The sequence below is a fragment of the Antedon mediterranea genome, chromosome 4 (assembly GCF_964355755.1).
Source record: "Antedon mediterranea chromosome 4, ecAntMedi1.1, whole genome shotgun sequence".
Classification (NCBI taxonomy): Eukaryota; Metazoa; Echinodermata; class Crinoidea; order Comatulida; family Antedonidae; genus Antedon; species Antedon mediterranea.
Genome location: NC_092673.1, coordinates 20,452,836 through 20,477,193, shown reverse-complemented (window position 1 = coordinate 20,477,193; position 24,358 = coordinate 20,452,836). Strand labels below are relative to the sequence as shown.

General features: G+C 33.2%; 4 protein-coding genes across 5 annotated transcripts; all 4 read left to right on the top strand.

Annotated features, from left to right (window-relative positions):
• The first annotated feature begins 30 nt into the window (after positions 1-30).
• LOC140046840 (TBC1 domain family member 12-like) lies at positions 31-12,705 on the top strand. The gene is made up of 12 exons (XM_072091561.1): positions 31-1,192; positions 1,878-2,111; positions 2,321-2,403; positions 3,611-3,728; positions 5,054-5,160; positions 5,755-5,826; positions 5,921-6,006; positions 6,536-6,607; positions 7,159-7,287; positions 7,488-7,597; positions 8,274-8,377; positions 8,772-12,705. Exons 1-12 carry the CDS (start codon positions 393-395, stop codon positions 8,981-8,983), a joined length of 2,127 nt encoding a protein of 708 aa, XP_071947662.1. The 5' UTR covers positions 31-392; the 3' UTR covers positions 8,984-12,705.
• A 748-nt stretch (positions 12,706-13,453) lies between these two features.
• On the top strand, positions 13,454-15,650 carry LOC140048087 (class A basic helix-loop-helix protein 9-like). 2 transcript variants are annotated; one of them, XM_072093094.1, is made up of 3 exons: positions 13,454-13,924; positions 14,180-14,584; positions 15,492-15,602. In XM_072093094.1, the coding sequence occupies exons 1-3, from the start codon at positions 13,910-13,912 to the stop codon at positions 15,519-15,521; spliced, it is 450 nt and encodes a 149-aa protein (XP_071949195.1). In that variant the 5' UTR covers positions 13,454-13,909; the 3' UTR covers positions 15,522-15,602. The 2 variants fall into 2 exon arrangements, with proteins under 2 accessions (XP_071949195.1, XP_071949194.1); XM_072093093.1 differs by having other exon boundaries at positions 13,455-13,924; positions 15,488-15,650.
• A 2,298-nt stretch (positions 15,651-17,948) lies between these two features.
• Positions 17,949-19,478, top strand: LOC140048086 (uncharacterized). Its single transcript, XM_072093092.1, has 3 exons — positions 17,949-18,090; positions 18,516-18,671; positions 19,108-19,478. Exons 1-3 carry the CDS (start codon positions 18,033-18,035, stop codon positions 19,272-19,274), a joined length of 381 nt encoding a protein of 126 aa, XP_071949193.1. The 5' UTR covers positions 17,949-18,032; the 3' UTR covers positions 19,275-19,478.
• Positions 19,479-21,107: 1,629 nt separating this feature from the next.
• On the top strand, positions 21,108-23,642 carry LOC140047686 (uronyl 2-sulfotransferase-like). Its single transcript, XM_072092724.1, has 7 exons — positions 21,108-21,149; positions 21,236-21,442; positions 21,646-21,725; positions 21,977-22,109; positions 22,390-22,493; positions 22,784-22,947; positions 23,234-23,642. The coding sequence occupies exons 1-7, from the start codon at positions 21,108-21,110 to the stop codon at positions 23,392-23,394; spliced, it is 891 nt and encodes a 296-aa protein (XP_071948825.1). The 3' UTR covers positions 23,395-23,642.
• Positions 23,643-24,358: the final 716 nt, after the last annotated feature.

The following is a 24,358-nucleotide window of genomic DNA, read 5'->3' as shown; positions in this document are numbered from 1 at the left end:
ACCAGGCAGGTTCTGCTAAACAGAGCGGTAGATCAACGCCCATATTTACGTCAACATGGCCTATTTTCAAATTTAAGGGTAGAACCTCTGATAAGAAGGTAGTTCGTAATGCACGCAGTGGTAGATTGAAGAAAGGACAAAAATCTAAATCTGGGGATGAAGATGCTGATTTTGTTCAAGAAATTGAAAATACACTTGTTGAAGGTGATGATCTTGACAATAATGACCAAGAAAGAAAAGGTCAAATTACAGAGAAAGAGAGGGAACAGAATTCATCAGGCTGTTTGGGAGATAAAAGGTTATTTCCAGGGGATGGAATAAAAGTTAAGATTGGTCACGAAGCAATAGAAGTACCATCATCAACAGTGAAATATGTTGTCCAAGATCAGGTTATGAGAGTGTGTAGCCATGCTCTGAGTTCTGTAAATCCTCTAAACTCATGCTGCTTGTCAGTTCCAGGTGGCTATGAGTCTGATGATAAACAGAGTTGTGAAGACTATGGCAGTGGCACAACTGAAAACAAATCTGTAAACCACAGAAAAAATAGTTTATTGACATGCAGTCAAGATAATGGTTCAACACAGTACAATGAGTTATCAAATAGTATAGAAAACTTAGCCAATGAAGTTGATTCCAATAAAAACAGAATCATAGTAGATGACAAAATTAATGATAATAAAGAACCTGCAACATTAAATTTAACAAGGTGTCAAACATCACCTGCGACTTTAGACGTTACAAATTGTGAAACATCACCTGCGACTTTCGACAGCACGAATTGTGAAACAACACCTGCAACTTTAAATGTCACAAGTTGCGAGACATTAACTGCTAAATTAAATGTCACAAATAAAAATGACTTTCCGCGACATTCTTGCCCACCTCGAATTATGTCTAGTGATTTCGATGATGAATCAGATGAGAAAGATTATTGTGAGAGTGCTACTAACAAAAGTACTTCCAAAGACACGAGTCCAGATAGTTGTGGTTCCCATACAACGGGTATACCACAGTCTATTTTAATTGCAAACAGTTTTGAAAATGTTGATACTGATTCGAGTGACCAAAACTTTGTTGAAGTTAGTCTGTTTGGATCAAGTCCTCCTAAATGTATTAATGCGGAGGAGGAGTCTGCTTACACCGAACAAGGAGCCAAACCTAAAAAGAAAGGAATTGGTAATTTTTTTACAAGGTGAGTTTTGCTTTTAAATAAATTTAATCATTTGTTTGAATAAAATATTTTCCCTACAGCAGGGGAAACTGATTTTTGAGTCGAGAAAAATAGTTTTGTATTGTATTTTTTGCTACACAAATTTACTACACTGGCGAAATTATTCCCTGTACAGTACAGGAGCAGTAGCAGACAATTATTGTTTAATTTTAATTCTGTGCTTTCAACATAGATGTGAAAACAAATTGGTCTGCACAAATTCTTCTCTCACACCAATTTTTTATTTTGGTACAAGCTGAAAATTCACTTCACATGGTGGATTGTGGGTAAAGCCATCCTCAGTTAAACATGTTCAGTGTGTATGATGGAAAAAATCTGCATCCATCTGTGTACAGTAGTGTTTCATGCATTCCCTTGAGATCTTTCAAACTAAATTACAAAAGCAGACAAACTTCAGGAAAAGATTTAAGAAAAACAGATGTTATGTGCTTTGAGCTCTGTTCAGTGTTACATTACAGCTGACCATGTATTCGTGTTTTTTTAGATTTTTTATAAAAATCTTTGGTTTAACTGTTTACATTAACAACATACATTAACAATGTTTACGTTTTCAATGTGCATTTATTTAATGCAAAAGAACTTAAAAGTTTATATTTTGTCAAATTCTTTTTATGTACAAATTTAATGATATTTGATTTCTTCATAGAAATCTTTTTCCTCGTCTTTCTGGTGGAAAATCTAAAAAGGCTTCTGCTGCCTCTGGTGCAGTTGTCAAAGAGGAATGGACACCATTCGGCCGCATGCAGGTAAAAGACATGCCAGACAACCAACAGAAAGGCTTTACCCATCCACCAACCGGATCAACATCATGGAAAAATCGTCAAGCATCATTGGGTGTCGCAAGCTCAACCACTGCTCTGATATTTGAAAATCGTCCTTTGTGAGTATTTATTATTTTGTATAATTTTGTTAGTTTACACGTTTTGTAAATTCAAATATATTTGAGTTGACGATCTAGCCTTTGTCTACAAGATCTTTGACTAAATACAGTACAACACTGAGTTCTACTGTAACTTCATTGTTATTTCAAAAATATTCTATGATCTAATATTTAGGATAGGAAATAAATAAGTCTGTTTGCTATTGCAGTAACCTTCCTGCCAAAAATCCTGAAGAAGAACAGAAACATCGACACATGTATGAACAGATGGTGAAAGAAGCAAAAAAGAAAGGTAACCATGATACTGCATTTTGATTAAATATCGTATTTATTCGAATAAGATCATAGCGTTATTTGTTCAGGAGGGTTTTTAGCAGCGGTGGGGGGCGTTTATTTGAGGGAAGTGTTTATTTGGTATGATGAGTTTATTTATTTGGGTGTACAGTAATATGGTAACAATGTCATTTGCGTGAACAAGGCTACTGAAAGTAGCTGAAACGTAGCAAGTAAGTACTTGTCAACTGGTTTAACTAAAACTTAACCTTTATTTATTTAATATTTGAAGGGGGATGTTTATTCCAAATGATGTTCATTCCAAATGATGTTCCATGAGAAGTGTTTATTCGAGTGGAGTGTTTTATTAAAAGCGGGATGTTTAATAATGTAATAAATACTGTATCTGATTACCGGTATTCAGTTTCGTGAGTTACAAGTAGACCGATGATCAATAGATAGGCTAAAAAAAATTGGTATTTAATAGAAATAAAATAGCCTAATCATAAAAACCCGTAAATTAGAGAAATAAACATATGATAACCATGATTGATACCAATTTCTGTATCTGTTTAGTACTATTTTTTTCTATACCAGCTCTTTTTAAGTCTTGTGAAGGAAATATATAATTAATCTCTGATTATTCTTGGTTCATTAATACTTAAATTATGATCAGGCAGATATTTATGGATTGGAAATTCAACACAAAATTTAAATTCCCTATAGCGACATTTCAGTGACATCATTTCCTCGTCCTTTTTGTTTCTACTTCTTGTTTTTCTTCATATTGTATTCCTATTTTACAGTGGGTTCATTGAAGCAACGTATTTGATTGATTTCAATATAATACATATTTGCAGACATTTATTTTCAATATGTTTCATTATAAAGAAATAAGAACTAAGGCAAGGTCAATGTGGGTTTAGATTAATGATTTGAATATAGTACCAGGATGTACCTTTATTTTGAAAAGAATTACTGTACAGTTCATCACAGTAGGTGATTAGTCTGTTTACACTGTTTATGGTGTTATACAGTACCTCCATGGTTTACAATAAAATACTTTATAAAGAAAGTTTTTAAATTAACAAACCCTGTTACCATGAATGATTAAACATTATTGTCCATTTAGCAGTTTTAACATTAATATCCAATTAGCAGTTTTACCCGAGACCAACGTCCTACAATATATGTATTTAAGTTGTTGTTTTTTTCTTATATTGTAGAAAAAGAGCTCGCTAAGCAGCTGGCTAAGGATCATGTCCAGCAGACAAAACTTGACCAAAAAGTTCAGAATTCACTGACCACTTGGAACAAAGATATATTGCCTAACTTTGATGCTGTGTAAGTTTAATTTATATTTACACTGTCCGGCGTCGGCAAATCAAATTAAAAGTCAATTATGCGAAAATTGATATGCATGTAGCTGTGTGAAAACAAAACATTAATGTTCGATTTGTTTTGCTAGGACCAGACTGGAACCATGTTGAAACAGGAGTGAAAGACCTTTATACTAACTGCAGCTAACTGTATATCCTCTAGTTATGCATTTATATTTATGTTGTTAGATAATGTAATATGTATTTGTATATATACATATATATATATCATTTCGAAACCTGAGCTCCACTGACGAGATCTAATAAGATTGAAACAGTACTGTCTGCAGATTGGATATATATATATATTTATACCACGTACCACGCTGAGAATGTTAAAGAGTCGCTATCCAATCGAGTTTGAAACATACCATGAAAGCCCCAGTGGTCTAATGGTTAGGGCAACTGCATATCAAGCAGACGGTCCGAGTTCGAGTCTCGGTTGGGGCGACTTTTTCTCATTCTCACAGGTTTCCTCATCTTTATCGTTTCAAATTAATTAAATAAATTTCAGTATATCACCGGTCGGTTTAGAATTAATGTTCTTTGCCTGTTGTATTTATATATATATATATATATATATACAGTATATTTGTAAATGGTAAACATTGCGTGTTTATTTTTACTTTCCCTAACTCATAAAAGGTAATTTTAGATGAGGAAGTTTCTTCATAATTTACCTGTTGTCATGTGATCTGTAAATGTTAATCAGGTGCATGACAGTTTGAAACCTGAATTGGGGGATTTAAAGGAAATAATCATTTCCTGTTTTATATACTGTACACAATAGAAACTTGTTTCATTCATGTACAGTAGTAAATGCAATTCAAAATATGAATGTTTCTAAAAAATAATTAAATGACTCATTATATATCATACTGATTTGTATAACCCTTTGGTATCACCAGTGAAGAGTGCTGGTATTACCAACAATTCTGCATTAATTTCAAAGCAATGTACATATTCTGGGGTATAGGCTGGCCTAGTGTACTACACATTGGCCCATGGTTAACAAACTATGTCTTGCGTTAGTAATGCATTTAAAGCCCAGTCTACACTATCAAAAACTGTATGTGACAAAAAAAGGTGATGTGCCCATACCTATATGGACATGATGATGTCATATAACTACCATTTTCGGGCATATCACTACCATATTTGGGCACATCAAACTTGTTTTGTCAAACTAGTTTTAATAGTGTAGACAGAGCTTAAGATTATTTAGACAACCATTTCACATACCATTTTTTCTCTCCAACCTTATTATTAGAGACTTCGTTTACTTTATAGGAGAAGCCAGAAGAAGACAAGAGAGCTGTGGTGGAATGGAATTCCCCCTAGTGTTAGAGGAAAGGTTTGGATCATGGCTATAGGAAATGAACTCAATATAACTGACGGTAATTAGATACAAAAGTGACACAACATACAAACACTGTCCCAAACTGCAGGGACCACAAACATACTAATGTTTATTTTAATGTAGCACAAAATGCAGGGCGGCTCTAAGCGCTGATCAAAATGAACAAACATTATCGAGTGAGTGGCCGATTGAGTAAGTGGTTAAGATAATGGAACTGTAATGACGTAGCCATAACATCGGCAAGGGTTCATGGCTCACTCGCTCCATGGTTCTGGTGGTAGAACGAGTTTTCTCAGATAAGGAATATTAAATGTAGGTCAAGTGTACACATCTAGCTCATGTGCACTTTAAAGAACCTAGTATATCTTTCGAGACGTGTACCAGTACACACGTAGCCACTGTTACACACCGCCAGTGATCATACCTGGGCCCTCAGGGAGAATACCCAATATAAAGAAATATTAATAAATAAAAAAATATAAACATTGTCTTTTACAAGTGTTAAAAATCATTACTGTACTTGTTTGCAGTCAAATTTAGCTTATATACTAAACAAATTCAGTTTTGCAAACATGTTACTATTTCTTCCTTTTGATAATTATTGTAACACATTTTTTGTTTCAATGTTTAGAGTTGTTTGAGATCTTTAAAGAAAGAGCAAGAGACACATTAAAATCTATCAAAGAACCAGATGCAGAGAAAGGTTAGTATCTAACTAAATTATTTTATTTCATCAATAATAAACACATTCAAAATTGAACAGCAACATTGTATACATGTTTATTTCTTGTTTATAGTTCACAAAGCAAGTAGAGAGTCCAGCATGGAGTTGATCAAACTGGATGTTTCTAGAACATTCCCTCATCTATGCATTTTCCAAAAGGTAAACTAGCCATCTTCCGACTTGTGACAACCCACGACTTGCGTCAATTTTCCACTAGGCAAATTTGTTCGCGCGAAACAAAAACATCGGCTTACACGCATACGTATTCATGTTTCCATATTCCAAATTCTTCTCTGCGACGTCGAGTTCTAGTTCCTTAAGTTTTTCAGTTTAGCAAAATTGGTAGTTTGACTTGTTTCTACTTTTTGCAAAGTGAAAAAATTGCACAACCAATCAGAGCTAAGTAAATGAGCTATGACACGTTCATACACTAATGTGAATCACTCAGCAGACACGCGATGAAAATGAAAATCGCAACCATACGCTCTTGTGGTGGAAAGTGTGATTGTTTTCTTGGAGAAACGTTGGATTTACATGAACAAATTGGTCCAGTGGAAAATCATCTCTATGCATATTGTGTGGTCGTTGCGTGGAATGACAAAGTCTGTTGACGAATCCAGTGCGAGAATGCAATGTATAGATGAACTTAAAAGATAAACATCATTTGTCATGTTTTCCTTACTTTTAGGGTGGTCCTTATCACAATATGCTGCATAGCATTCTGGGAGCTTATGCTTGCTATAGGCCAGATGTGGGATATGTAAGTATATGGAGCTTGTTGTTTCTTCATCTATACTACCATAGTCATAATTTGCACTACATTTACTAATTCAGTTTCTTACTTTTTCAAAACCATTAAAATATTTTTCTCAAACACTACAACATAATAATTTTATTCTGACTTTAAGAACAGCATTATGATTATATTTTGTGTCATTTGGAAGCAAAGGAAATGGCTGTTTCCTATTGATGTTGAAGTGGATTACTGACGTCATAACATAAGGTTCTGCTAGGGTATTTTATGTTCTGAAACTGATTATAGATATAATATGATGGGGATGAACAGTAATATTTTATATTGAGATGCCATTCATTGTTTATATATTTATCTACTAATGAATATAGGACCATTTCTTAGAACCAACACATTAATATTAAATTTATAGACAGAAAAGATACAGTATGTACCTGTTTCTTGAAAAACTTAAGAGTTTTCTCAAGTTTGAAAATAAACATACCATCATAAACACTGGTTTCTCTATTAACCATTTCTCAATAATAGTAATAAATATTTTATATTTGTGCATTTAGGTTCAAGGGATGTCTTTCATTGCTGCTGTGTTTTTACTTAACTTGGAGCCTCCTAATGCTTTCCTGTGCTTTAGTAACCTTATGAATAAACCATGTCAAATGGCATTCTTTCGACTTGACCAAACCATTGTAAGTAATTTACCAAACCAGCATAAAGATGATGAATTGAGATAATGAAAAGTCAGTCTGTCAATTGTGGTCATTGTTTTATACACAATCAAATTTAAACAAGAAATCACTAAATTAAGAAATCACTAAATTAAGAAGTCACAAAATTTAAAATACAGAATTATAGGAGGAATTAATTTAAAAGTATTTTTTTTCCACAGATGCAAGCATATTTTGCAACATTTGAAGAGTATTTTCAAGATAATCTTCCTCAGTTATTTGTTCATTTTGAAGAATTAGAAGTTACGCCTGATTTATATATTATTGACTGGTAAAGTTTTTGCAAAAATATACATTTATTTGTTTGCCAGTATTGAAAGGATAGAGCAATTGTTGACTCGGGTTACTGTTGGATATTGTTGGAGGTTACCGTTAGATATTGTTAGAAGTCACTGTTAGATATCGTTAGATGTTACCATTAGATATTGTTAGAGGTTACCGTTAAATTTTGTTAGAAGTTACCATTAGATATTGTTAGATGTTACTGTTAGATGTTGTTAGATGCTACCATTAGATATTGTTAGATGCTACTATTAGATATAGTTTTAGGTTACTGTTAGATATTGTTAGAAGTTACCGTTAGTTATTTTTAAAAGTTACCGTTAGATATTGTTGCAGTTACTGTTAGGTATTGTTAGCGGTTACTTTTAGATATTGTTAGCGGTTACCGTTAGATATTGTTAGAGGTTTCAATTATGTGCCCTTTTGCTAGAAGACCATGCTCTTTCTATATTGCTCTTTGTATGGCATTTCTGAATAACACTTACGGTAATAATATAGTTTGTTTTTCTTGAACCTTTTCTTTTCATAAAACATTTTAAATAGGCATCAATAACTATTCACCAATCACATGTGAGATATTTTTTCTTAAATACAAAGTATCCAATAGAAAGGAGAATTGGGATACATAACATAAAGTTACAATAATATTGCGCTTGTTATTTCAGGATGTATACACTGTACAGCAAGTCACTGCCATTAGACGTTGCTTGTAGAGTCTGGGATGTGTTCTTTCGTGATGGAGAAGAGTTTCTTTTCAGGACAGCATTAGGTAGCGAAATAATCTTTTTTTTTGCTATATTTGTTTATCAATTTAAAATAATCAATATTTATTCATCCATATAAAACTATACAAGTAGAAGGCAGCCAAAGGCTGATAAATTCTGCCAAACAATGTAGACTAACAAGCAATAAAAAGGGGAGGGTTTTTTACACGTGTTCCCGCACGGTTCCCGTTCGGCAAAAAGAACATCAATGTTTGGTTTCCACGCGGCTATGCGCCAATCAATATGTGTGTGTGGCCGCGTGAAAACATTCAATTGGATTTTCCGGCGCCAGACCGGAACCGTGCCGGAACAGGTGCGAAAGACCCTTAAGACAAGTTATAAAAATATATAAAAATGCATTAAAACAAAAATCAATTTTCATTGTTTTTTCTTTTATAGGAATCCTTCAATTGTACCGTAATATTTTACTTGAGATGGACTTTATTCATATAGCCCAGTTTCTCACCAAACTTCCGGAGACAATAGCTTCAGGTTCCTTGTTCAAATCTATAGCAGCCATCGATATACATCAAAAGAAATTTGGCCACGTACTTGCCAGCCACCTCACACGCATTCAACAACAGCAAACAGGAGGAACGGTAACAGAATGATGCTGGATATCTTGGTCACATGACACATTAGACTGCCATGTTTGGTAGATATATTGCTGTTTTACAAGTTAGTTTCAAAATAGTTATAGTGTGACAATTAGAGTATAATACCCGATTCACACATACAACGCAAATTGTTACATGGATATCTCCTGTGATAGTGTAAAGCGATGTCTACACCATCAAACTTTATGTGACAAAAATATGTGATGTGCTCATATATGGACATGATGATGTCATATCACTACCATATTTGGGTATATCACTACCATATTTAGACATTCGGCTTAACCGAATTGTGACATTTTCACATGCTAGTTTGTTATGGTATTGTAAACGATGGGTAAAAAAACTCCTTCAGCTTGGTTCCCACTAGCGACGCAACGGAAGAAAATGCCCTTCCAATAATTGTATTCTACCCCGCCTGCGTGAAAAATCAAACCTGAGATATTTGCTGCACTGTTGCGTTGTCGGTTCCCACTGGTGATTATGCAATACAGCACTTTGCGTCAATACGTCGTTGCGTTCTAGTGGTAAACCACGCTTTTGAAAGTTACACACATATGCGAAGATAGCGCTGTATTGCATCGATGTATTCTTGAAACTGACTTTTACAAATCTGAGTGCTGTCACAGGAAAACAATATCTTACAGTGTGTGTGGATCAGGTACAAGTGACAAGTTTGCAATTTAATATGTGCTAAAAATAATCGTTAAGTAAATATTTTTGTACCAAATAATGAAAATCTAAGAAAGAATTTTTCTACAAATAAGTGAAATTAATTGTTCTTGATTCTCAGGACGTCATATCTTTCATGTATTTACTTTTTGGTTTGGTTTGGTCCGTCCGTTAACTAATAATGTTTTTTGTGGAGCAACCAAAGTTACATAGTATAATTTATTGCCATGTGACAAAGCTTGTATAGCTGCACACTGCACTGCAATGTATATCATAGAGGTATTCAAAAGCACTTGACAAATACATATATTTTTTTTATTGATTATTCAATGCTATTAGGATCATAGTCATTTAAATATAAATTTAATTTATTGTTGTAGAATAATTGTACCATAAATATTATAGTATATATTTTATTTTTATTTATCATGTATTGTGTTGCAGTATTATTTTTGTTATACAAAACAACTATAGAACCTTTATTTTCGTACTAATGATAATTTTCGTGTTGAAATGATAGATTAGGTAACGATATTTATATTCTTTCATGTGCCCATAATGTTCACTATCATTTTGTTTTCGTGCAAACTACTGGTAAAAAAAATAATGGCTTTATAGTGTTCGGTTTAAAGTAGTACAGTACAAATTTGGAAGTGATGGTGTTCTAATGGGTGTTATTCAGTGTTGCAATGGGGGTCATTTAGTGTTGTAGTGGGTGTCATTTAGTGTTGCAATGAGTGTCATTGTATTAACATGTACAGAGTGACACTAACGTCTGCTCTAAAGCTAACACAGACTAAACATTATAACAAGGGAGGAACATATAATAATTCCTCTGTGGTATAAAAGAAAGTTACCCTTTTTTTAAAATCCTCAGTAATTTTGATATTTAAAAAAATATATGTGTGATAAAGCAGAAGTGCACATCCTCCATCCACTGCATGTTGAAGTACATATTAAAATATTGGTTCTATTTGTCTTGTCTTAAATGTTTTATAGAAATATAATTTTTATACTAGGATAAAAAGACTGTATTAGGAATGTCAAAGTATAATAAATTGACATTTAATACCCTGCCCCCCCCCCCACTCCCCTTTTCAATTGTCATTGTTCATGCATAAATTATTATTATTTTAATTAGTGCAATAAGAAAAGAGAACTAATAACCAAGTACACTAAAAGAAAATATATTTTTGTTCAAATGTAAATTAGAAAAGTAATAATAGTAATTTCAAATCGATCCAAATGATTAGTGTGTACTATGTATAGCTTGTTATAGACCTACAAAGCCACTTCACCAAATAGATGCTCTTATGGCCAACGCGGTAACTGTAATAAAAATATAGAATCTGTATTATGCCGTATGCCCATTTACACACAACGCGGAGCAGACGGTCGGCTTCCGCTGCTAAGGATAGATCAGATTCAATGTTGGACAAGCTACGCGGTTTTCCGCTTACCGTTACCGCTCGTCTATGTAAACTAAATTTGCTTTTATTTTAGTGTTTATAGATATAATTTTAATATGCTCATTACTCAACGTCTATAGTAATTTCAGTTCAGTGTTATAACAGATGCAGCTAAAATCACTATGCTAAACATTCCTACTGATTGTTTGCAACTGTACTATTTTGTAGCGATTAGCCCAGGGAGTTGTAAAATAATTATCTTTTTACAACTCCCTGATTAGCCTGTATTTCAATTATACACTATTGTAAAGCACATCACCATTGCATGCTATAAATTAAACATTACATTTTTTATCCTACCCCTTTCCATGTTATACAACGTAAGCCAAACATTCCTGTATTAAAATAAAATTTATTTTTGAAAAAAAACCCTATAAAAGCTGTAGGTATTAGACATTTCGAGAGCAATAATTGTAATAGAAGATAATAGAGGTATAATTAATTATATATCCATAAAGTAACTACGGTACGTTTTGGCGTACGCGGTTGTATGTATGGTGCGTATTAGTGTGGTGGTTTGTTTAATCGGGGAAGACTGAATTTCACTCTATAATCAAGAGTATAATTTTTATGACTGTATTTGTTTATGATAGTTATATGGATATATATGTGCTATGGTTATATTTTTTGTCGTACATTTTAAAATCTATATTGTATGAAGGTGTTACTGTACCTTTTAGTGTACTTATGTATTTCTTTACTTTTTGAGCTTTAAACAATTTTGCTACACGATTTTGTGTTTTCAGCGTTATTAGATAGGATAGAGGGGTGAAACATTCTAAAAAAGTTAAAAATGGAGACGAGCCCTACTACTATTATTGGGCTTCCGTTTTGAGCATGGTACAGTAATTTTATAGCTCCATGGTACAGGTTTCTATTGAAAACAAATATTTGTCTAATAAAACTTAGTTAATTGTTTATTTCGTCATAGCTCCCAGCTGCACATGGTGTTTGTTTATTGCCGGAAACGTAATCGGACACGATAACGTTCATTGCTTCAATCAATTATTAATTCACTCTGTTTTACGGTATTTACTATAATTGTAAAAAACACGTTTTCCAAAAGGATTGAAAAAGTTTCTGTTTTTTTGTTAAACTCGTCTAGTAATCTGTCTAGTAATCTACAATGGGGCCTAAATAGGCCAACGTTTGTTTTTATTTACTCGAGCATAATGAAGGTTTTGAATGAAATACAGTATACTTCAGTATAACTTTTTGAAAGTTTTATGAATAATTATTAGGGAGTTTTCACACGAGCACGAAACTCTCTATTAAGTTAGTGCTGTTTAAGCATGGAGGTAAACAATATTTGTTCCATGGTTTAAGGGAACAAGGGTAATGAGGAAGGGGGTTTCGCAAAGCATTGCCAGTACATGTACTCAATGTATGACTCCGAATGATGACATTCAAGTTTGTTGGACGGATGAATACCGTAAATATTAATTTCAATAGTAGGCCTAAGCACAATATACTATTATGTAAGAGATTCCTCCTTTCGGCTTGACGGCCTGCATGCTATAATTTAGAAATGTGATTTATATACAGATGTATTATTGTATAATAAAGTGTATAGTTACGATATATTACATTTTGTTTCTTAATTTGTTCTAACGCTATTCTATACATTGTTGTTTTCACTACATTTAAGGCGTTATTGGAAAATGCTAGCCTCGGGGGCGGAAAGATAGCCACATCTTCATTAAATATGCATTGGCTCTCCCAATTAAGTAGGATTGTATTACTATTATACCAACGGTGTTTACATGAAAAGGCCATGGGAAGTCTGTGGACATGAGACTGAGAAATTGAATCGTGGGACCAACGTACGCATGATGAGAACTAAATTGATGAGATGAAGAGTTTAACGACTTGACACTATAAAAGTTTAAAACATATTCAAACCATGGAGGCACGTTCAAACAACGAACGTGTTGTCTACTAAAACCACTATTAAAGGCACATCTTCGGGACCCAAAATGTCCCTGAACAGGCTAAGATTTGGCCATATGCCAGAATAACAGTTATTCAGTAATTTTTTTAAATATCACAAGCATCCAAAAGCGAGCACAAACTCGCCAATTACAGGATTGATATCGTGCTTATAAAAAAAAACTAAGACTCATTTGAGGCTTAGGGAGCGGAGTTGAAAGTTCCACTACAACTTCTAGTTCAGAATGTGTCATTTGCATCACATTTTTTTTGTCACGTAAAGTTTGATAGTGTAGACGGAGCTTTAGTCTCTATTCTGTTGTATTTTCTCCATGGTTCTATTGTTTCAAGAAGTTTATAAAAAGATAAACCAATTGTTATTTTCAAATAAATAATACTAAATTAGAGATAATACTAATTATTGGTGTTTGTTAATGGAAAATATTGTTATTAATAGTTCATTGAACATCTAATGTAACTAATTATCCATTATTAAGCTGTCTGGAGTTTTAGGTGCACGTGGATTTTGGGCATTCTGCATTTGTGGTGTAAACGGGCAACATTGGTGACTGAATGGCATGGGAACTGTATTTTTTGGAAGTGGTCCTGAATATTAAATAGGTGTCTTGTTTTTGGTGACGTCATAATTTGTATGAATTAAAGCAGCGAAGCAATAGTTAATTAAAAGCTGATGAGACAATGCTTTTCTGAGAACTTTCAAACTAGTCAGAACATTGAACCTAAAAGGTTTGGTATATTGTTGATGTTTTTCAACAAAATTGAAGTGTCGACTTAAGATTGTTATTCCAGAAACGAATTTCATGCGAACTTACGTTTATAATGGTACACAATGGTACATGGAGAGGTAAGGTTTTGTGTTTATTTTAATGTTTTTTTAATGTCAATTATAGGAAGACATAACAATATTTAGATATAAATATATACGTTAAAACACAAAAAAATACAATAATAAAATACAAGAAATAGCTTTAGATTAAACAAAATTATCAATAGTCTTATCTTTAATAGATAGATTAGTTTGAATTGTAAAGCTTGGATATAAATACCGATATTATATAACAATACTGATACTATGTTTCCCATACAATTTTTTTATTAGTTGAATAAATTTAAAAAGTGCCCAGGTGACCAAACTGTACTGAACGGAACATCTGCGTACATCAAGCCAGGAAATAAAGAAACAGTTAGCCACGCTGCCGAAGTCCAGCTTGAATCAGTAGAAGAAAAACATCGTGAAATTCTACAGAGAAAGTCAGCCAGCAACCGAGAGCGATCAAGGATGAGAGATATGAACGATGCCTTTGACATGCTCAGGAATAAACTGAACCACAGAGTAAAGCCAACCGGTAAAAGAATCTCCAAAATACAAGCTTTGCGCTGTGCTATAGAGTACATTGCCGTTTTGCAGGAGACTCTTTCTTCTTCTGAATCGCCTACCGAAAGAAATGGATCTGATTACTACCATTGGGCTAGGACAAGAGGTTTTATTTGGGCTAGAGAGAAGGTAAGGCACCTAATTATATCAGGCTAGATAGAAAACCCAAAAGTACTTCTATTTATAACAGCATGAAACAGTTGTGAATGTAAGACAAGTATAAGAACGTTTTGAATTTTTTTTAAATAAAAGACTACAATATGTGGTTTTATTAAATAATTTTCAAAGAACGATTATTTTTAATTTATTTGACTAGCCTATTTAAGAATGTGTTCGTCATATAACATTAAATATTAAATATAATTTGATAAATGTCCATTTCATTCTTTTTATTATCATCGTAATACAAAATGTGTAGGGGTTTCGAATTTCACTGCAGAGGCTTTCTATAGAAAAAATGTTAAAAGTATGAAATGAAATTTCTTTGCTGAATCCTATTTTTACCTCAATTTACTAGTATTCATCGCATATCAAACTAATCTAAAGCTCTGTCTACACTATCAAACTAGTTTGACGGAAAAAAGTGTGATGTGCCCAAATACGGTAGTGATACGCCCAAACATGGTAGTGATATGACATCATCATGTCCATATATGGGCACATCACATTTTTTGTCACATAAAGTTTGATAGTGTGGACAGAGCTTTATATACATATATATGCAAAACATCCCTATTCACAATAATCGTATAGGCCTACTCCATTTCTAATAAACTGTTAAAACTTACCAACTAATAATATACATGCCGAAGTGGCAGTCGTCATGTCCCAAAACCAAGTTACCGGATAGACCTTCTTCTATATGAATGGATGACTTTTGGGAATAGGAACGCTAGACCAGAAAAGAGTTAAATTACAATTAATTTAAGGGTACCGTTTTGATTTTGATCATTCGGGAAATTTCCTTATGACGTGAAAGATTCATTAATGGATTTACTAAGATAATATAACTTTAAATTTTGTTTTTTTCAGGCAGTTTCTGAAAGAGATGTTGACGTCACCATAATAGATGATATTTCTACTAACGGCGTCTGCAACGGTAACGAAATGAATCCATGTTTTTAATTGAGATATTGTTGAACTTGTACAAAATAAACATCCTAGTGCTGTATATCATTTTCGTTTTGAATTTATTTAATCAATAATGACATATAATAAACTTAATTATTATTTCAAAGTTGTAAGATATTTGTTTGAACATAACTACATACGATAGTTTAACTACATTGTAACCTGGATACATTTTTTTTCTATGCAATTAAGGCAGAAATCATAATTCATTAGAATAATTATGACATCATATAGAGGGCGCTATATAAGCATGCAGAGCAGAGCCATATATATAAAGAGTTACGACATTGAAAATTAGAAGCCATTTTTGTGTCAAAGAATTCGCACGCTGAGGGCGCGCGCGTCTCTTTTGTATAGCGTTTTCCTATAGTTCATGCATTATTTTTAGAATTTTTTGTCTATGAAATAACGCTTAGATTCCGTTTTTATTTTAGTAATTAATTGTATTAATGGTATTAATTTGGTAACATATATATATTGTGTCTATAATAACAAAAGAATAAATGCTAAGGCCTACATGCAATTCAGAATACATCAAAGCATGAACCAATACAAAAAACACACACATTTACCCCTCTTTTTATACAGTATATGGCTCTCTGTGTGTTTTTGACACAAACTTTCAGAGACTCGTTCATCATTTCATTTGTAATAATTTGCCTTTAATATTTCAATATTGTTCATACCCTATTCAATATATTAAAAAATATATCCACGACACTTTATTATTTTATTTAGCCATCAAAGAATGCATTATGGATTGAAAATATTACATAATTGTTATTAATAGGACGTAGTTATGAGATGTTTCGTTCCAAAATCAATCAATCGAACGTTATAATGTACTAGCGCACGCGCGCGCAATATTCTTTGGCGCAAGTACTTCTGTACGCTGTGCACATCGATATTTCATCGTAAAATGTGCAATTACATTTTTTTAAATATAAGAACAAGTTTAAAGTATTTTCTTGCTCCTATACTTTACATGCATTACGGAGACAAGTTTGACACAAATTGATCTGCATATCACGTGACTATAATCCAATGTCGTAACTCTTTATATATATGGCTCTGATGCAGAGAGATTAAAGATGTATTGTCCTTTGGACACAAAAAATGAAGGTCAAAATATTCTAAATTTAAATTGGCCATATAAAAGTAATATTAAACTTATTCACTTAACTCGAAATTTCGAGCCAAAAACAACAATTTTACGTAATTAACAGCTAAATTAATTTGATTACATTTCGTCTGGAAAATTGTCGCAAGCGAAAGTAAACGAAGATTTCAAACCATGAGTATAGGCCTACATTATGCGTGATGCTAATTAGGATTGTTTACAACTCGTCACGATTGAGAAGGTGTTTTCACACAGATCACGGGAAAGTTTTATGATTAATGCATACAGAGTATCCAATTAAGCGCGTTGCATTATGAGATATGTTTTGAACCAAAAAACGTCTGTATTTCAATTAAATGATTTTTTTTTCGACTAATTTTTGGTGAAAGTTAATAACTATTATGATACTTCAAAATGACCCACTTTTTTCGAAATCTTTTTTCTTAAATTTTGTTGGAATTTGACAAAGGGACAATACATCTTTAAATAATTTGTGTAAACAGCGTTTGCCAACCGAAATGCTTGGTCTAGTGGTAACGGTTTTAACTTTACACTGAAGCCCTCGGTTCGATGTCGTTCAAGAGATTAGAGATTTAGTATATTTAGGAAGTAGATCAGCTATCTTGTTATTCTTTATAATAGAAAATAATTAAGGTAATGAATTATTGATTGACATGATATCTGCCTTAATTGCATAGGAAAAAAATAATGCAACCCGAATGGCTTTCTTAAAACATTAATGGCCCCAGAAAACCAGCCCCACCCAAAACCCTTAAACCAATGCTACCCGACTGTTCTTATAGCAACTTAATGGACAGTAGTAATAGGATACGTAAAATATCAGTTATTTCACAAGAAATTGTGATAAAAATACATCCTTATTTAAATCATCCTATCGCCCCGAAACACGAAGTTATTGGTGTGATAAAAAGCTTAAAAGTACATAGCTATATCCGTGTTTTCTCGCTCCTCCTTCCTTACAGATTATACTCCGTGTCGCCAAATCGTATACATGTTAAGATTACTATAACAAATAAGTATTATTACTTACACACATTAACAACTTGCGTATCAAATCTTAATTGCGTTTGAAGTCATCAAATACATTATTTAACATAATTATTAAGTTCCATATGTAACTAATGGTCTCAAAGTTACACTGGGGAATACATGGTTAATACTCACCCACTTGTCATGTCACACCTGGTGGTATATAATAGGCCTATATAATGCGTTGTGGACGTTTTAAGTGCAGATAGACGATCTCTGATCTTAAACAGCTCGACGTTATTATATTATTCTACTTCTTTTGGACCCATTACCACTATGCGGAGTTTTGCTTGTTTGTGTTTTGCGATTGTTTCCCTTTCTACATTTGGAAATGGTAATGTATATATTTTTTCAATATTTTTTAAACATGGTTGAGTAGGCCTACCGTAATATGGCATATTACGGTAGGCCTACTAAAATATTAAAAATATAAAATATATTAAAATATGTTGCAATGGCAATAATTCTTCATGGCATTTTTATCGTAAAGTATAGTGGTCTATGAATGGTAGGCCTACTGCGTGCATCGGTGATTTAGACATGATGTCAAAACATAATTAAATGATTTTAATCTACAATTAACACAGCTGAACGTCGAATATTGCTTCAAATCAGCAGATTATATATGAACAATTAAATAAATAAACAAGAATCATAGTAAACGGTTTGTTCTCCGAATTGTAAAATGTCCATAACGTTGAGTTTGATATTATGAATCTCTCTCTCATTTTAACTAAATTAAATATGTTATCATTGTAGCTATGGACTGCGATAAACTGAAGGAGTATGTACCCAATCCATATAAATGTCCAGTGTCCGGTGAATGTATATTCTCTGAATGGGTTTGCGACACAAAGGTAGACTGCGTAGACAAAAGTGATGAAGGTGTTGACCAATGCGCGGACGACTGGAAAAGTAAGTTGGCCAATCAATTTCAGTTTCTTCGTGCACGTTACTTTCATATATGATAAATGAAGCCGGCAGGATCTGGTTTAAGCTATTGCCACTATTCAGAATAGAAGAACTATTAGTATTACTATTATCATTATCTAATTTATAAAAGAATTTAACTTTTATTAATCTAGAGGAGAAGATAATTGTCAATTCAACTAAAAATCTGTTTGGCCTTTTTTTGTTTGTATCTCCATGTACAATGGAAACTCAGCCCTAAAGCCAGTTGGGCTTATTATATTAGATACTCTAATATTAGAGTATCCACACATAAGCAAAATTTAAATCTATTTATTTAATTTATTTATTATCGTATGTGTAACAATAAAATGAATGAATTATCTATATTTGGAACCAATACAAACCGATCCAAATCTTATCTTATTTTCCTTAATTTTAGATTCTTGTAAAAACGATTTCATTGGAGATCCATTCCAATGCAACAATGGCATGTGCATCTCAGCATCCAAATCGTGTGATGGAGTCTCAGACTGCCTCGACGGAAGTGACGAAATCAATTGTTCAGAGGATTCATTCTCATCGTTTTTATCATCTTCTTCTTCGTAAAAGTTTACATAATGACATTTTTACTGTTATTTAAATCTTAAATCACTAAATGTATTTTCAATTAACAGTTAGGCCTAAAACACCGTCAGAAAATATCTTGTTTTTGTTCGTGCATGTTGGAGTATAATACTAGGCCTATCGTGCTAAAATGTCAACAACAAACAAGGTTTATTAATAAAATGCTTTTCTTTCCGTTGAATTGAATTGGTTTTTTTGTGTAATATTATGACGTGTATACCCAGCGGACATACCGACGTCGAATCAACGTTGAAATTAGGTCGCGATGTCGGACAATCCAATATCAACGCCGGAACAACGTCGGTCTACCCATGTTGATACAACTATTTTATTGTTGATACAACGTTGAATTCGGGTTAAAGTCTGACAATTCATGGTCGGTACAACGTCACTATTCAACGTTGTATCAACGTTGAAATTAGGTTGACGTCTGACAATTCAACTCATTATACCACGAAGGATCCTGCATTATATTATATTTTAGAGGTATATATTCGGCCTTATTTTATTTTCTTTTATTCATATGTATTCAGGTCCATGATTAAACGGTATACGGTACGTTAGATAACGACAATTGGTTTTTGAATAGCTATTGAATTGATGATTCGGAAAAAAAATTTGCTTCTATATACGAAATGGACAAACTATCAAAGATTATAGTTTTGTTGGTTATTTATAGCCTTTTTCTGAGCATTAGATACCTACCTCAAATCAGGGAGTTGTTATTAATAACAACTCCCTGCTCAAATATTACTGAGAACGACCAATCCACAAGCTAATTCCAACAACATCATTCTCAGACTCTAATGCAGCTCCAAAAGGTATGTGGATTGTTGTTTACCGAAGAAGAAGTTTATGAGACATGGTTATAGCATGGAGCACTAGGGCCTACTAATCGTCCCTAGTTATATATATACAATAGGCCTAATATAGGCATGCATACTACTTTATTTGTAGTTTATTACTACAGTACTATTACTAATTAGGCCTATTGTTTGAAGGTTTGCATGGCGAAATCAAATGTTGATATAAAGTTTGCACCACGTATATATCTTAGTTCTGAAAAGAACTGTTGAGGACGATCAAAGCATATTGATCAAACGTCGAGAAACTCAACAGATACCGCAAACTTTATACACTTTTTGGGAATCCCTAGGCAACCAAGTGGCTTCCCAATGACAGATACAAAATATAGCAATGTATGCCTGAGTACATCATTATCTTTTATATAACATTGTTTAGGATTTGGCATTTTACTAAAGTTATTAGATTGACTGTCAGGCTAAAGGTATCTCTATCGACTGATTGATTATTATTTTCTTGTTTTTTTAGTTTGTAGGCCTAGTTATGGCAATTAGAGTACGAGACGAGCATTTATTAACTTAAGATCTTTAATTCAGCCTCTATAATAATATGGATACCATACCAGGTGTTCTCTTTTTTTTACGATGGTGGTTATGTCCGCTAATTGTACGTGAATAGCCGACCCTTTTTCAAATACATATAGGCCTTATACCTCTCAATAGACACAAACAATTTGGCAATATTTATTTTTCATATACCGATTACCAAAAGTAGGCGTAACAATGGTTAAGTTGCTTGTATTTTGTATACAGAAATGATATATGGAATTTATATGATTTGTATTTTACAGGGAAATTGTTTTTCGATAAGAAATCAAATGACATGAAACATTTTATTTTACCAATCAAATCAGACCCGAAAAACAATAGTAGGTCTAGTAGTATTATTAAATCAAAGAATGGTAGGAGGAAAAAGAAGAGATTTTTTTATTGGAAAGAATTAAAACAGACAATGCATTATCTACCGTTAGGCAGCACATTTGATAAAAACACGGTGAGTCGTATGATACAATGTCATAATATATATCAAATTCTATTACATACATGTTGTAGATAATTCGTTACATTTTGTCTATCTAGGATGAACGAATCATCTTCAACCGGGTACCTAAGTGTGGAAGTCGAACCGCTTTAGATATTTTCCGATATTTAGCGAACAGAAACCAGTATAATATGATAAGCTCTACAATATATGGCCCTCTTCATCTACCAGAAAATAAAAAGGTAGTACAATATTTAAAATTTGATTCAAATCAATGGTCCTTTTCCATTTATTTAAATTCTTGTGTGAACTCCTTTACACCTGTGTCGGCATACGCTTGTACGTTCACAACATGGTAGGACTAATACAAGCCAGCCAGTATAGCGATTTGCTTTTGGATGATTCAACAATAATTGTTATCTGGGAGACGACGTTGTAAGATACAAAAAAATATAACACAGAATATTTAATGTTTATCGATTTTTGTTGTCTATTTTTTACAATTTAGGATTTGATAAAGCAATTAATTCGGGCGGCGGAACCTCCGGTTTTATTTGAGCGCCATATGCATTTTTTAACTTTTCCAAAGTAAGTAGGTACCATTCACTCTTCTCTGGTAGGAGATATACTAAAATAATTTAATCGGATAATAATCAGCATGTGACGTGTTTGTGTGCGTGTTGTGTTGGGTGGGAGGCTGGTGGCTTAGAGTGATATGAGGGAAGTCAATATAAAATGCATGTACAGTAATGTATCGACAGTAGTTCTTGCTAGAATGAAAATAACAAATAAATAAAATATTAATTTGTAATGGTTTTATAATTACCTTATCCATCTAGCTCGAAAAGGGTTAGGTATATAAACATAATTCGAGATCCCATAGACAGGTTCATATCGCAGTACTACTTCAGACGTTTTGGTGACGATAGAAATCCTATGAACTTTTTGGGTACAGATCAAAGTAAATATCAGGTAATTCTAATACTACAGATTTGTGCCACTTAAATTCTCGGTCTCCCCCTACTTGTGGACGCAATGCAATGACGTAAGTGTAACGCAGTGAGTTGACCAATCAGAAACGATAGTTGGGCGATTCATCGCGTCGTGCTTGGTTGTTGCTTGCGATGCGCTTACGTCCTTGCGTTGCTAGGGAACCAAGCTTAAAAACAGTCCTATCAATACTTATGAAATACTTCAATAATAAATAGTAATATTACACCATAAAAACGTTTTTTTTATAAGCAATTGATTTTTACAGACCATTAACGAATGTGTACTAAAGCGACTTCCTGAATGCTCAGGGAATAGACTTCAGTATATAATTCCATTCTTTTGTGGACACAGCCCTCAGTGCAGGTAAGATAGATATTTCAGTATAAATTGACCTGTGACTTAATTTTTTTTCTTAATCTCTGTCTACACTATTAAACTAGTTTGACAATAAGGTGTGATGTTCCCATATGTGGTAGGAATGTGCCCAAATATGGTAGCGATATGACATCATGTCCAATTATGTTCACATCACATTTTTTTTAAAGTTTGATAGTGTAGACACAATATGAGGGCAACATTTAGTATTGTATTGCTCCATGATACTGCGTTCACGAGTATTTCTGACTCGACGAATGCGATTGTTTTTTTAACAGTTTGTTAAATAGTTCAATTCCTTTGGATATGGCTAAAGCTAACATAAAACGAAGCTTCGTAACGGTAGGACTACTAGAGGAAATTGAAGACACATTTGCTGTCCTAGAAAAAGCAATACCTCGCTTATTTCAGGGTGCTACTGCTGAAATTGTTCGACGCCAAAGTATGTAATTTTAAGAATATTATAGTTTAACAAGTATGATTATTTTAATGATGACGATATAGAATAGGGAGGCATGCTGGAAGCGTGTTACCAGGTCCACTATAGGGACGCAACGCAAGAACCGTAAGCGCACGTGATTTGACCAATCACCAAACTGTCGCTCGTTTGCGTTGCGTGTCCCGAGTGGGAAGATTGTTATTTACCGTCGTAATAGACAGCCTGTACAGGTTCAGTTGAGTTCAACATTATAAGTTGTGTCTTGAAAATTATTTTATAATTATTTCAGAGCAAAAGACTAGCAAACCATTTCAAACGAAGTCTAAAGTAATGCCAACAGAGGAAGTCAACAACATTCTATTAGAAGAAATGTATTGGGAATATCAATTATACGATTATGTCAAAGAACGCTTCAAAAATCAGAAAAAAACTCTGGGTATCAAAAGGTGACTCGGGGGTTATTGGTAGTACCTCATGCTAACGCATGTGCAGACTCTGAAGTGGATTTGATTTACCGGATTCTGTGTATATATCATATAATAATAAGGGAAAATTGTTATTGTAAAACTCGTTAGGGTGAGCGGATGACGCTTAATAAATAAATATTTTTATTTCGATTTTAAAGCGGTTTTAATTTGTCGATAAAATAATTTTTACAATAACATAACACACACAATACAAGTGAACGGTACTCCACTATGTTGTCCGAATCGTCCCGGACTCCACTGGAGTAGCTTTTCTCGAGTGACAAATAAACGCCTCGGGCGTTTATTGTAGAGGAGGGTTTTTACAGTAGGAGTTTATTCGAGGAAGGCGTTTATTCGGAGGAGGAGTTTATTAGAGGAAGGCGTTTATTCGGAGGAGGAGTTTATTAGAGAAAGGCGTTTATTCGGAGGAGGAGTTTATTTGAGGAAGGCGTTTATTTTTGTGTGTGTAATATGTTGACATGTATAATCAAATAAATAACCCTTAGTTATGAAAAAATACAACATAATTAATATCGAGAAGTGATAAAATACAGTAATAATCAAAATGCTTGTTAAAATTGTAGATCATGTCAACCAATATAAAATAAATACATATATTTATAATTAATGTTGTCTAATGTGTGTACAGGCCTATATGCCTACTTATAGTTTTATCAGTATCCCGATCAGTATATAAAGTATATCACCGGGCGCTTTAGAATTGATGTTCTTTGCCTGTTGTGTTTATATCTTATAATAATAATTACAATGTGCTAATCTAAATTGATTGAAATAGAAATTGATTGTGACTATGAGGAGGAGCTGATGATAATGTACGGATAAATCGTGACGACGACAAGACCATGTTGAATAAATTAAACATATAAATAAAAATCAAGTAGGCTTAGCTATTCGTTTGAGACAGGTCACCGAATGAATAATCAGTC